At 43.4% G+C, this 12,449-nt stretch overlaps 1 protein-coding gene across 9 annotated transcripts in view; it reads right to left on the reverse strand.

Moving 5' to 3' along the window:
- Positions 1-1,924: 1,924 nt before the first annotated feature.
- The window catches only part of vit (vitrin), a 32,549-nt gene continuing 22,024 nt past the window's right edge, over positions 1,925-12,449 (reverse strand). For all 9 annotated transcript variants that reach the window (XM_080782754.1, XM_080782755.1, XM_080782760.1 and 6 more), the window contains 6 exons: positions 11,416-11,484; positions 10,479-10,626; positions 9,586-9,689; positions 4,864-5,090; positions 3,853-4,366; positions 1,925-3,615 (listed from right to left, as the gene is read on the reverse strand). In XM_080782754.1, coding sequence (XP_080638880.1) covers positions 3,437-3,615; positions 3,853-4,366; positions 4,864-5,090; positions 9,586-9,689; positions 10,479-10,626; positions 11,416-11,484 — 1,241 coding nt within the window. In that variant the 3' untranslated portion in view covers positions 1,925-3,436. The remainder of the gene's footprint in view (positions 3,616-3,852; positions 4,367-4,863; positions 5,091-9,585; positions 9,690-10,478; positions 10,627-11,415; positions 11,485-12,449) is intronic.

Raw genomic sequence — 12,449 nt, forward strand, 5'->3', positions numbered from 1 at the left:
TTCAAAATTTCAAAAAACATGGGCTATAACCCATCGTTTTTGTCATTTCGTCATTTTTTTAAAATCCTCAAAAATGATGAAAAACGGCGCGCTATAGTATGCCGTACGATATGGGCTATAGCCCATGGTCCAAAATGATGAGAAACGAGGCTAACTTTTTTTTTCAAAATTTCAAAAAACATGGGCTATAACCCATCGTTTTTGTCATTTCGTCATTTTTTTCAAATCTTCAAAAATGATGAAAAACTGTGCGCTATAGTATGCCGTACGATATGGGCTATAGCCCTGTGACGGCGGACGCCGTCACTATACCTAATGCAGATGCTAACCCAATTCTATGTATAATGTATAATGTAAATAAGGACACAAATTGTAACAAATGCATTTATTGAAGTTAAGGGGGGACACTGAGTTGTCGGTGATTCTCTGAAGTGGTGGATCTCCTCATACACCTACAAATGAGCAGAGATAAGGCACATTAGTTGAGGAATAAATACTATACTAATACTTTCTAATTGACCAGTATCAGGAGAAGACTGGTAAAGAAGGAATGTAAATCTCTGTCTAAACTTACCTCTGTTTATTCTCATCCTCCTCTCAGGGTGGTGTTCGGGCAAATGAGTTCCCTCTGGGTATAGGCACCCCTCTTATAGTTCCGGGAGGGACCAAGTGGGAAATGGAGCAGGGGGGATTGGGATGGACTATGAGGAATGTAATCCTGTATGTGTTGTATATATATCATGTTTACCCATGGGGAATGGTATGGGCTAACCAGGGAATGGACTGCACCATAAAAAGCAGTCAGTTGTATTGAACTCAAGAGATGACAGGTTGTGATGCATAATGCTGTCAAAGTGATGGAAAAATAAAGCCTTATTGAAGGTGCCCCTGGACTGGTCTCCATTCATTTGTTGCCTTGGCCGCTCGACACTCTCACAAGCCCACGGTCCAAAATGATGAGAAACGAGGCTAACTTTTTTTTTCAAAATTTCAAAAAACATGGGCTATAACCCATCGTTTTTGTCATTTTGTCTTTTTTTTCAAATCTTCAAAAATGATGAAAAACTGCGCGCTATAGTATGCCGTACGATATGGGCTATAGCCCATGGTCCAAAATGATGAGAAACGAGGCTAACTTTTTTTTTCAAAATTAAAAAAAACATGGGCTATAACCCATCGTTTTTGTCATTTCGTCATTTTTTTCAAATCCTCAAAAATGATGAAAAACGGCGCGCTATAGTATGCCGTACGATATGGGCTATAGCCCATGGTCCAAAATGATGAGAAACGAGGCTAACTTTTTTTTTCAAAATTTAAAAAAACATGGGCTATAACCCATCGTTTTTGTCATTTCGTCATTTTTTTCAAATCCTCAAAAATGATGAAAAACGGCGCGCTATAGTATGCCGTACGATATGGGCTATAGCCCATGGTCCAAAATGATGAGAAACGAGGCTAACTTTTTTTTTTTTTTTTTTTTAAAACATGGGCTATAACCCATCGTTTTTGTCATTTTGTCATTTTTTTCAAAACTTCAAAAATGAAGAAAAACTGCGCGCTATAGTATGCCGTACGATATGGGCTATAGACCACGGTCCAAAATGATGAGAAACGAGGCTAACTTTTTTTTTCAAAATTTCAAAAAACATTGGCTATAACCCATCGTTTTTGTCATTTCGTCATTTTTTTCAAATCCTCAAAAATGATGAAAAACGGCGCGCTATAGTATGCCGTATGATATGGGCTATAGCCCATGGTCCAAAATGATGGGAAAAAGAAATGATGAGCCCATGGTCTCAGCCCCATACAGCAGTACACTAGTAGTATACTACCAGTATACTATTTGGCTGGTTTTCCAGGCTAAGTAAAAAGTAGCAACCACATAGACATTTTACTACAGTTTACTATAGAAATTATGCTCATCTGATTTTCATTTTCATTTTTATTAAAAATTGCAATAAAATACTGAGCAAATATGTATTTGAACATTATAGGCAAAATGCTTTTTTAATATGCATTATGTACAAACAGGACTTAACAGGGAGAATATAAATACTCTTTCAACAAGACCAAGCAATGTCTACAATTTAAAAAGCAACCACGCTATTAGAAAGTGATGAGGGACTGCTTACATTCCTGAGAAATGTATGATTTGTCTTCACTGCATACGGGGAACAGTAGGTACAGTTCTGGACAACCTGCAATGCTCCATTGCTCACCTATCCTGACTTCTTGAACACATCTGTCCCAAGTACTGTTCCATATATGTCCTGACTTCTTGAACACAACTGTCCCAAGTACGGTTCCATATGTTGTGGCTTTAGAAGTCACAACATGGCCTTTTTCACATCCATTTGTTAGTGTACAGTTGGTTGTATGTGAACAAACACGATAATGTAAGCCATCAAGCAGATATCAGTACCATTGTCTTTTTGAGAGGAACTTGAACAATGTCCCTACTACTATGAAATCTCCTATTAGGATGATCAAAATGTACCAATTCTAAGTATGTCCTCTTTAAAGAGAATGTATTACTGTATTAAAAGCACCATTTTCAGTTCATGCAGTATGTTAAGCCATAAGAGCAAGTGCTAGGCATGCACAATCTAACTTTTTGCAAGCACCATGTCCCATTGTCCCAATAAGGTAGTTTTACTTTTGACCGTCATATTGCATAATAAATAACGGAAATACACCCTGTTTCTATGGCACTGTTACACTGGATAAACGAGACCTTATGCTCTTTAACATGGTGCAGACTCCTTATACGTAGCCAATTAAACATATGAGTGGGTCGCAAATTAAACCGTCTTTTATTTTAGAGTTAAACAAACACGGGTTAGAAGACTGTTTGAGACAACCGAGGAAGGCTGATGCCCGCAACGTTTGTATCGTTCATTTCCCCCTTTAGTTGATCTCTTAAAAAAGATGAAGTTTCATGTGCAACCCACTCGTAGAACAGCCTCCCCAAGCATGATGTAAGCTGTAAGGGCGAAATGTCCACCTTGTGAATATGTTCAATGACAAGACGATAACAAAGATGAATTCCAATAGGCGCCACAGCTTCAAAGTATCCCTTGAAATATCAGTGTGCTTGTGAGCCATGGTCGGCTATGCAGGACCTTTACCCAGGAGCCTGAACTTTATAACTGTGACCCAGTGCCTCGTTACCGTTTTTTGATTTGCGTTATCCAAACCCACAGTCATCAAATTTCTAATAACCTCCCTGTTAATGTTTTGGTACTGTAAACCAATAAAGCACCACTGTCTGGGCAACAGATATGCTATCAATGTTCTGTTAAGAATCTGTGCCCAATAGATGCGGTGACACTGCAGGATCAAGATGGTCACTTCCATATCCCCACCCTATCCTCCTTCCCTCCCTCTCTCTCTGTGTCCCTGCACCCCATGACCTCGGGGTGAAGTGTCTCCTTTCTCAGTTTCTGGGCTGGGAGTTGAACTCCTGGCAGATGTTGTGGATGATCTTGGGTACAAATTTGTAGAGGCTGTCGAACTCGTCTACAAAGAAGGAGTGCTCTTTGTCGGGGTCAGTGGCGATGTACTCCAGCTCGTCCTGGGCTGCCCACGCAATACCAATGGAATAGGCAATAACACCTAGAAGGTCACAGGAGATGAGAAACACGAGTCATGAGTCACGATGAGCAGTTTGCAAAGCTGAGGTAGCAAGGCGGCTGTTCAAACCAATACACAGTACAGTTTGTACAGTATAGAACACTTCTGGGTGTTCCATACTGGGTTCTGTTTATCATGTATTGTACAAGTATACTAGCTTGAATAGCTTGAATCAGCAGCTTCCATAAAATAAACAATTTCTCCAGTTCAGATTCTTACCTTGGCGATGGACAGCCAGTGCGGGTGCTCTGACGTCGTCGTAAGAGCGTCCGTCCGTGATGACGATCATGATCTTGCGCTTGTTGGGTTTGGACTTGCTGAACAGCTGATCCGCAGCGTAGGTGATGGCGGCGCCGGTGCTCGTGCCGCCGCTCCAGTAGTTGATGCGCTTGATGGCGTTCAGCAGGTCGGCCTTGTTGTTGTGCTGCCCGAAGGCGAACTCCAGCCGCTGCTCGTACGTGTACTGCACGGCGCCCACCCGCGTGTCCGTGTCGGATATCTCAAACTCCCGCGTGACGTTGGCAACAAACTGCAGCACCGTGCGGAAGTTGCCTGTGCCCACACTGCTGGAGCCGTCGATGACGAATGCGATGTCGTTGGCGTTGAGGCAGGTCTTGCTGCACATCAGACGGTCGGTGTCGCAGACGCGCTTCACAAGGGGCTGCACCGCCTTCCTCAGGCCAAACCAGCTGGACACAGGCAGGGAGTAGAAGCCGTTCGTCCGACACACAGCCTGTGAGGTGGAGGGTTACATAAAAGAAAATAATATATAAGAGTTTATTTTATTTTATCTATCCAAATTCAGGGGGAGTCCAGATTACAAACCCTTCTTTCAAGAAATCTTCACTGTCTACCACGGGGTGCGCACGCTTATCCGACGTACACCAAAGGTCCGACATGTGGAAAGCACCCGTCGCTCCCGACATGCGTTGCGTCGTGCTTGCGGTCAGGGTTAGGTTAGAGTCTGGTGTAGGTTGTCGGCCTAATGACTGTCGGACTGTTCGTATGTCGGAACTAAAGCCTGTACCCGTTTACCACACCTTAGCTCAACACAACTCAACTCCAACCACATGACAAACACCAGCAGCGTCGAGCCTACAACAACTTACACCATTTAGTGCATGGTCTGGTAATATGCACATAAAGCACTTAAACCACCATGTTATTATCAGAAAGACACAGACATACACGTAGGACAATGTGTAAAATACACACATCAGTAAATAATACCTTGTCAACGAAGTTGGGCTCGACCACATTGTGTTTCTCATTGTCATCGGGACCCTCAATAGTGACAAAAAAGATGTTGACGCCAGACTCCCTAGCCAGCCGGGAAGCCTCCTCCACCTTATCCGTGGGCCATCCATCCACCAGCACCACGAGCACATTGGGAGCTGCTCCTCGGTTGCCATTGACATCGCTGAAGTAGTGCTTGTTGATGTAGGAGATTGCCTTCCCTATCAAGACACAAGGGGGCAGTAGGCATTCAGTGCACATTGGTGGATATTATAAAGCAATCACTGAGCATCTTGGTGTCAGACAGTAAAACCATATTTATTCAGATCATGAGGAAATGGGGCTTGTTTGAGATAGTAAAATGGTCAGCAGACTGACATGAATTCTGTTATCAAGTACTTTATTGTATTCAGTGGGCTCATTTTATGTTTTCAATAGTCTGAAATGTCACTATTCACTCACGATATGTATGCACAGGCTTTCTAGACAATGCTCATTAATCAACACGTCAGTCAAGTTTTCACATCCATGTAAATGGGCCAGAGTTAGCCAGAAGCTAATTTCCATCTGTAGTCCCTGAGCATACTTCTACAGGATTGTAGTATGGGCCCAGATTTCTGGCCTAAGCGGTCCAGGTCGTAGGCTCAATGCATGTCGAAGTTCGAATTTCGATCCTGACCCGATCTCTCCTCATCTCGTCTCGACGATCTCTCTCTCTCTCTCTCTCTCTCTCTCTCTTCTCATCTCTCTCTCTCTCTCTCTCTCTCTACTCTCTCTCTCTCTCACTCTCTCTCTCTCTCTCTCTCTCTTCTCTCTCTCTCTCTCTCTCTCTCTCTCTCTCTCTCTCTCTCCTCTCTCTCTCTCTCTCTCTCTCTCTCTCTCTCATCTCTCTCTCTCTCATCCTCTCTCATCTCTCTCTTCTCCTCTCTCTCTCTCTCTCTCTCTCTCTCTCTCTCTCTAAATAAATGAATGAATGAATATAAATAAGGATTGTAGTTGGGTTGGGTTGAATAATGTGAAGTCTTGTGATCACTTCGTATAGTATCGTGATGTGCAATTCCGGGCCAGCGCATAGAATATCAAATTCAAGATAATTATTTTCACATTTGGGAGGTCTGAGGAACGTGTGTAGACCGTAGACAGTAGGCCAGTTGATATGTTATGTATGCCTGAGGCTCAGATAATCAGGGCTCTGTGGGGCGGAAACGTAGCCACATTACTAGAGCAACATTCTAAGAATACATGCATTCATGTCTTCGACATACAAATATCACGTTCTACTTAAAACGTATACAAAAACATTTGCGTCTCTGCAAAGCATATGGTTTGTACAGTTTAGTCTTTCAGAAAACAGTTACAATATGTCATTAAGCCAGTCAAAGTGTAGCGGGTGGTCGATGCTATATCTGTGGGAACAGGAGGAGATCAGTATTTAATGACTGTGAGGTTGACATTGTTGCTTAAGGGGGCTCCTTAACTTACACAAACAGCACTTCTTGTATGAGGCTGCACATTTGAGCCAATCCCACGAACACATGTGGCAATGAACGTGTGCTGACGCACCAGCCAAAGCTGAAAAATAGAGCTTGCTTGTTGTAAGCTGACCCCCTTGAGCTGGTAAAACCAGAATGCTTTTGGTTAGACCAGGAAGAAAACATTGCTTGCAAAAGCAGAGCTGTAATTTAGCAAACGGTGTCTAGGGGCAAATTTAGATTTAATTCTATCCTTGCATGTGAAAATTTGAATCGCCAAGCGATAACTGTGCCCCTTTCACTTTAACAGTTATGTTCGTGATGGCCATACCAGTCCAGTAGTGCACAGTAATTAAGTACATTTACTTTGAGTATTGTACTTAAGTAAATGTGAGCTGTTTCTTAGGATTCTTACTCCACTACATTTCAAAGACAAATATTGTGCTTTTGACTCCTGGTTGTCATTAGGCTACTCTTTATTTTAAACATAGCCTTGAAGTCAGCATTTGAATTTATTGAAGTTTGACCATACTGAGAATTTTCCCTGTCACCACTAGAAACTCGTTTCAACTCATTTGAGATGGACAGAACCGTAGATGTCATTCCCAACAGGTTATTTAGATTAACTGCAGAAGCACACTTCTTTTTGCCTTGAAAAACCGAGTAGACAACCCTTCAAAATGAAAAGAGAAGACATGGTTTTGTTAAGTATTCGTTCACGAAATACTTCACTCTATGGGATGTTTCCCTTTGCGGAGCAAAAGGGCAGAAACTTCATTCATGAACTCCCACAGCACATATCACTCCAAATATGTACTGTGGGTTTAAGAGCGCTGACGTAGACTCCCTGCTTCTCGAGAGGGCAAGGGCTCCATCAACAAGAGCCCGCTACGATACGGCATGGCGCGTTTTTGAGCAGTGGTGCTCAACACGGCCTACCCAAGTGATCCCCTACCAAGCGTCAGTAGTGGACATTTTGACCTTCCTACAGGAGTTCCTAGACAGGGGACTGGGTCTCTCCTCGGTCAAAAATAACTTGGCAGCAATCTCAGTCTGCCATGTGGGATTTGAAAACGAGACGGTATGGAAACACCCTCTAGTTAGACAGTTCGTTAAGGGCGTACGAAGGGAACACAGGGTCAACAGATCCATGGTCCCCTCCTGGGATCTAACCCTGGTCCTGGAGGCCTTAACCATGGATCCCTTCGAACCACTGACGACAGTTAGTTTGAAGAACCTGACACTGAAGGTAGCCCTCCTAGTTGCCTTGACAACTGCTAAAAGGGTCAGCGACCTACACGCCCTCTCGACCTCGCCAGAGTGCATGAGGTTCGATGACAGGTCAACCAAGGTCACTATCAAACCCAACCCAGCCTTCATCCCCAAGAACGCTCTCTCCGTGTGCGTTCCAGTGGACCTACAGGCTTTCCACCCCCCTCCTTTTGCTTCCAACGAAGACAGGAGGTTAAACTGTCTCTGTCCAGTAAGAGCTTTACGCACATACGTGGACAGGACGGCTCCCTTCAGGATAGGGAATCAACTATTCGTATCCTGGGGTACCAGGACCAAAGGAAAGCCTGTCACAACGGTCAGTATCTCCAATTGGATAGTGCAAACCATCCGCCTGGCTTATACTAGTCAGGGAGTGGAGCCCCCACAAGCGCTGAGAGCTCACTCCACAAGAGGCATGGCAGCATCATGGGCACTCTGCAAGGGAGTCCCAATCCAAGAGGTCTGTACCGCAGCGAGCTGGTCCTCTCCCTCAACATTTGCCACATACTATAACCTAGACGTGGCAGCGCCCTCTGTGGCGCACGCAGTGTTGGGAGCTGCCGCACCATAATGGACCTATTAGGCCATTAAACCATGTGTAATCACATAAGTCTAGATGCCCTGGATATACCAGGCCCACTTTAAGCATCTACACTGAGAATGTATATGTCAGCACGAGGCTACTACCATTCTCCACCGGGACCGGCTATCAACCAGAGGTTGTCCAGCCCTCATTTAGGTTACCATATAGCCCTGAACACACTTGACTAAATTCAAGACACGGGAGTTCATAAGGTCCCATAGAGTGAAGTATTTCGTGAACGAATTTCTTTAGAAACCAAGGTTTTGTAAGTAGAGTGAGCGAAATACTTCACTCGAAACACCCTTCTGTCTTGGCCCGGCAGAAAGAAAAGGTGTTCGAATGAGCGCGCTATGACGTAGACGCAGACTAGACGTCTCGAGAAGCAGGGAGTCTACGTCAGCGCTCTTAAACCCACAGTACATATTTGGAGTGATATGTGCTGTGGGAGTTCATGAATTAAGTTTCTGCCCTTTTGCTCCGCAAAGGGAAACATCCCATAGAGTGAAGTATTTCGCTCACTCTACTTACAAAACCTTGGTTTCTAAAGAAACCTCTTCGTTATGATGACATTCATTTCAATGGAAGTTGCTTAGTGGCGTTTGAAGGACCCAGAAGAAAGCTCTACTGCTGCATTTTCTTGATTCCTGAACGAGCGCTCCGTGTTAAACCCCAGCTACGCGCTCTTGGCAGTTCCAATGTTGGCCAGCTGCTCTGGGGGCTTGGGTTATGAATTAATACAATCTTTTTTTTTGCGGCTTACGCCTTTTATTGGTTTTTTGAAGGGACAGACAGTAGGCTGACAGGAAACGGGAGAGAGATGGGGGAAGACATGCAGAAAAGGCCGTGTCAGGCTCGGGAGTCGAACCCGCGGCACACTGCGACTGGATTACCAGTCGGGTGCCCAGACGGTTACGCCACCGCCTGGGCCAATTAATACAATCTTTATTGAGTTTCTCTCTGTGCAGTATTGTTGGGGCAGTTATAAAGCTAGAAGGGAACCTGAATGAGCTTGCAGCTAGCTATTTTCACTAGTTTGTGTCCCGGGCAAACATTTCATTTCTCTTTTGGGCCTTGACTTGAGATAAAGAAAAGGTTTGGGAATCACTGCTGTAGTGCATACTTTGGCCTCACTCACACTGTTGCAACATGCATACAGCATTTGTCTTGTGTCTTGTCCGTGTTTAATGGCCGCCCCCAATGCATTTCCAATGGAAGTCACATGGTTTGACAAAACATTTTTGTTTGATGGCTGTGTTGTGCCCCCCTCCCCCGCATCAAACAAAAATGTTTAAACACAGACAAGACACAAGACAAATGCTGTATGCATGTTGCAACAGTGTGAGTGAGGCCTTTGACTCAAGTCATTTATTTGGTATCCAGGAGACTCACCCACATTGGAGAGACCCCCCTTCTGGGTAATCTTATCTATGGCTGTTTTTACGTCCCTGGAGTTGGAGTACGTCTTCAAACTGAGCTCTGTCACAGGATCATCCCTTTACAATAAAAAAAAAAAGGACCAACAATGTCATTTTGGGGGTATTTGTATATTGTTGCTGCTGGGTGGAAGCCTTGTACAGTAGGTTTTAAAACAAAACTTTAATCGCAGAAATGCGAGTAAAATTTGTGAGAGCCCAAGATCCATATGGCCACCATTGACAACCTATATAGGGCAACATTTCCAAAGTTCATTATGCTTTAAATAGCATGTGACGTGTAAAACTAGGGGGTTTTCATGATTCTGCATCCATTCCAAGCATTTGTTTTGCACGAAAAACACTCTTTGGGCTAAATTCAGCCATAGCCACTTGCCCAAATGTGCCCAAATGTGATGAATTCATCATATTTGTGATGACGGCTATGGCCGTTTTTAGCCCAAGGAGTATTTCTCATGCAAAACTAATGCTTGGAATGGATTCAGAATCATGAAATCTCCCTAGTTTGACATGTCACATGCTACTTAAAGCAGAATGAAATCTAGAAAATGTTGCCTTATATAGGTTGTCAATGGTGGCTATATGGATTTGGGGCTCTCACGAACTTTGCTCTCATTTTTGCGAGGGGCATGGGGGCTCAATCTGTTAGTTAACCTTCATAGATGATAAATCCACTGAGAAACGGACCTTCGTTCTCTACGGTCACGGAAGTATCAATAAAAGACAAAATGTTACGAATGGATAACAAAAGTTACAAAACGTTACAAATGGATAACAAAAGTTACAAAACGTTACAAATGGATAATGATCAGTGAGGATGTTAGGAAGTGCATAGAACAGCGAGGGTACCCGTATTGGATAATTCCCATCATGGGTCCGGCCACGCCCACATTGATGACCTGTGCCACCTCAGCCAGGAAGTCCTTCTGGATCTTGAAACGACGCTTTCCAATGCTCCAGCTCCCATCCATCAGGAAGGCCAGGTCCACTTTACAGTCTGCACAACACAGGTTACAAACACAGGTCCACTTTACAGTCTGCACAACACAGGTTACAAACACAGGTCCACTTTACAGTCTGCACAAGCCCAGGTTACAAACACAGGTCCACTTTACAGTCTGCACAACACAGGTTACAAACACAGGTCCACTTTACAGTCTGCACAACACAGGTTACAAACACAGGTCCACTTTACAGTCTGCACAAGCCCAGGTTACAAACACAGGTTACACACATGGACATTGTCTAGTGCACATCTGTGAATAATGAAATAAGTGAAATATGCAGTGGTACATTTACCCAAGTACTGTATTTAAGTACAATTTTTTGTATTTCCAATTTCCAATACTTTTACTCCACCACATCTCGGATCCAAATATCATACTTTTACTTTATTTGAAAACTTTAGTTACTAGTTATTACTTTGTATTGTATTTTGATTATTATTACAACACACACATTAACCACTTCGGCCTATATTACTAATAAAGCCTACATTACTATAAATATATTTCGGCCATTTGAAAATAGCAGACCTACAAGCTTGCAATGTCACGATATGATGTGATGAGCTTGTAGATCGTCTATTTTCAAAATACTTTTTAATACATTGTGAAACGTGACATTCCGAGTACTTTTACTTTTGGTATATTTTTATACTGCTACTTTTGTACTTTTACTCAAGTACATTTTTAATTCAGACTATTTCTACATTGTGGTATTTATACTTTTACTTAAATAAAGAAGGTGAGTACTTCTTCCGCCACTGAAAATATGAGGGACATACTTGGGTCTCCCTGGGACACAGCAGGCTCTGGTATCCTAGGTATAGAGTCTTGGTCTCTCACACCGAAGCCTGGAAAGTTTAAAATACACACACTTATGCACAGTAACAAAATACATCTAGCAGCTAAATTGCCCTTTGAGTAGGTTTAACCCCTAAAAGATTATATTATATGAATATTTCTGAAGTGCAAATTCTAAACATCAAGTAATAATAAATACCATCACATTACACACAGAATAAGCTTTGTTTGATATAGACAGACAGATGTGAACATACTCTATGAACTTCTGAGATAAATAAAATATATTCTGAACAGTCATATTCCTCTATTTCATCTGGCATCAAGATTTCAAGAATAAAAATATAAAAAAACACAGTATGACTAAGAAACATGACAGTGTCACATATTAATTCAAAATAACTTTATCTGTTTGTCTTTGTGCCTGAGAACACATACAAATTAGAATAACGTTAGGGGTGCTTGCCAGTGCCCACCACCACGGAGTCAGTATACGCATTGAATCCACCGCTGTGCATCTGGTTTGGCTGAGTGTCTACTCTACTGTACATATGATGTACACAAATGGCCTGCATGTTCGGGGGAGGGAAACCAGGCAGGCAGGATGATCTTTGCCCCTGTGCTAGTGACTCCTACGGGCTGGGGTGGCACATGTCAGTGGGGGGGTGAGGAGTAGGAGGTGCCCTCCTGGTGAGGCCTCCTCACTGGTAGGTGAGCCAGTAGGGTACAATAACAATAGCAGTGGCAACACCTCCTCACTGGTAGGTGAGCCAGTAGGGTACAATAACAATAGCAGTGGTGAGGCCTCCTCACTGGTAGGTGAGCCAGTAGGGTACAATAACAATAGCAGTGGTGAGGCCTCCTCACTGGTAGGTGAGACAGTAGGGTACAATAACAATAGCAGTGGTGAGGCCTCCTCACTGGTAGGTGAGCCAGTAGGGTACAATAACAATAGCAGTGGCAACACCTCCTCACTGGTAGGTGAGCCAGTAGGGTACAATAACAATAGCAGTGG

The sequence above is a fragment of the Protomyctophum bolini genome (genome assembly GCF_963924005.1).
Source record: "Protomyctophum bolini genome assembly, chromosome: 14".
Classification (NCBI taxonomy): domain Eukaryota; kingdom Metazoa; phylum Chordata; class Actinopteri; order Myctophiformes; family Myctophidae; genus Protomyctophum; species Protomyctophum bolini.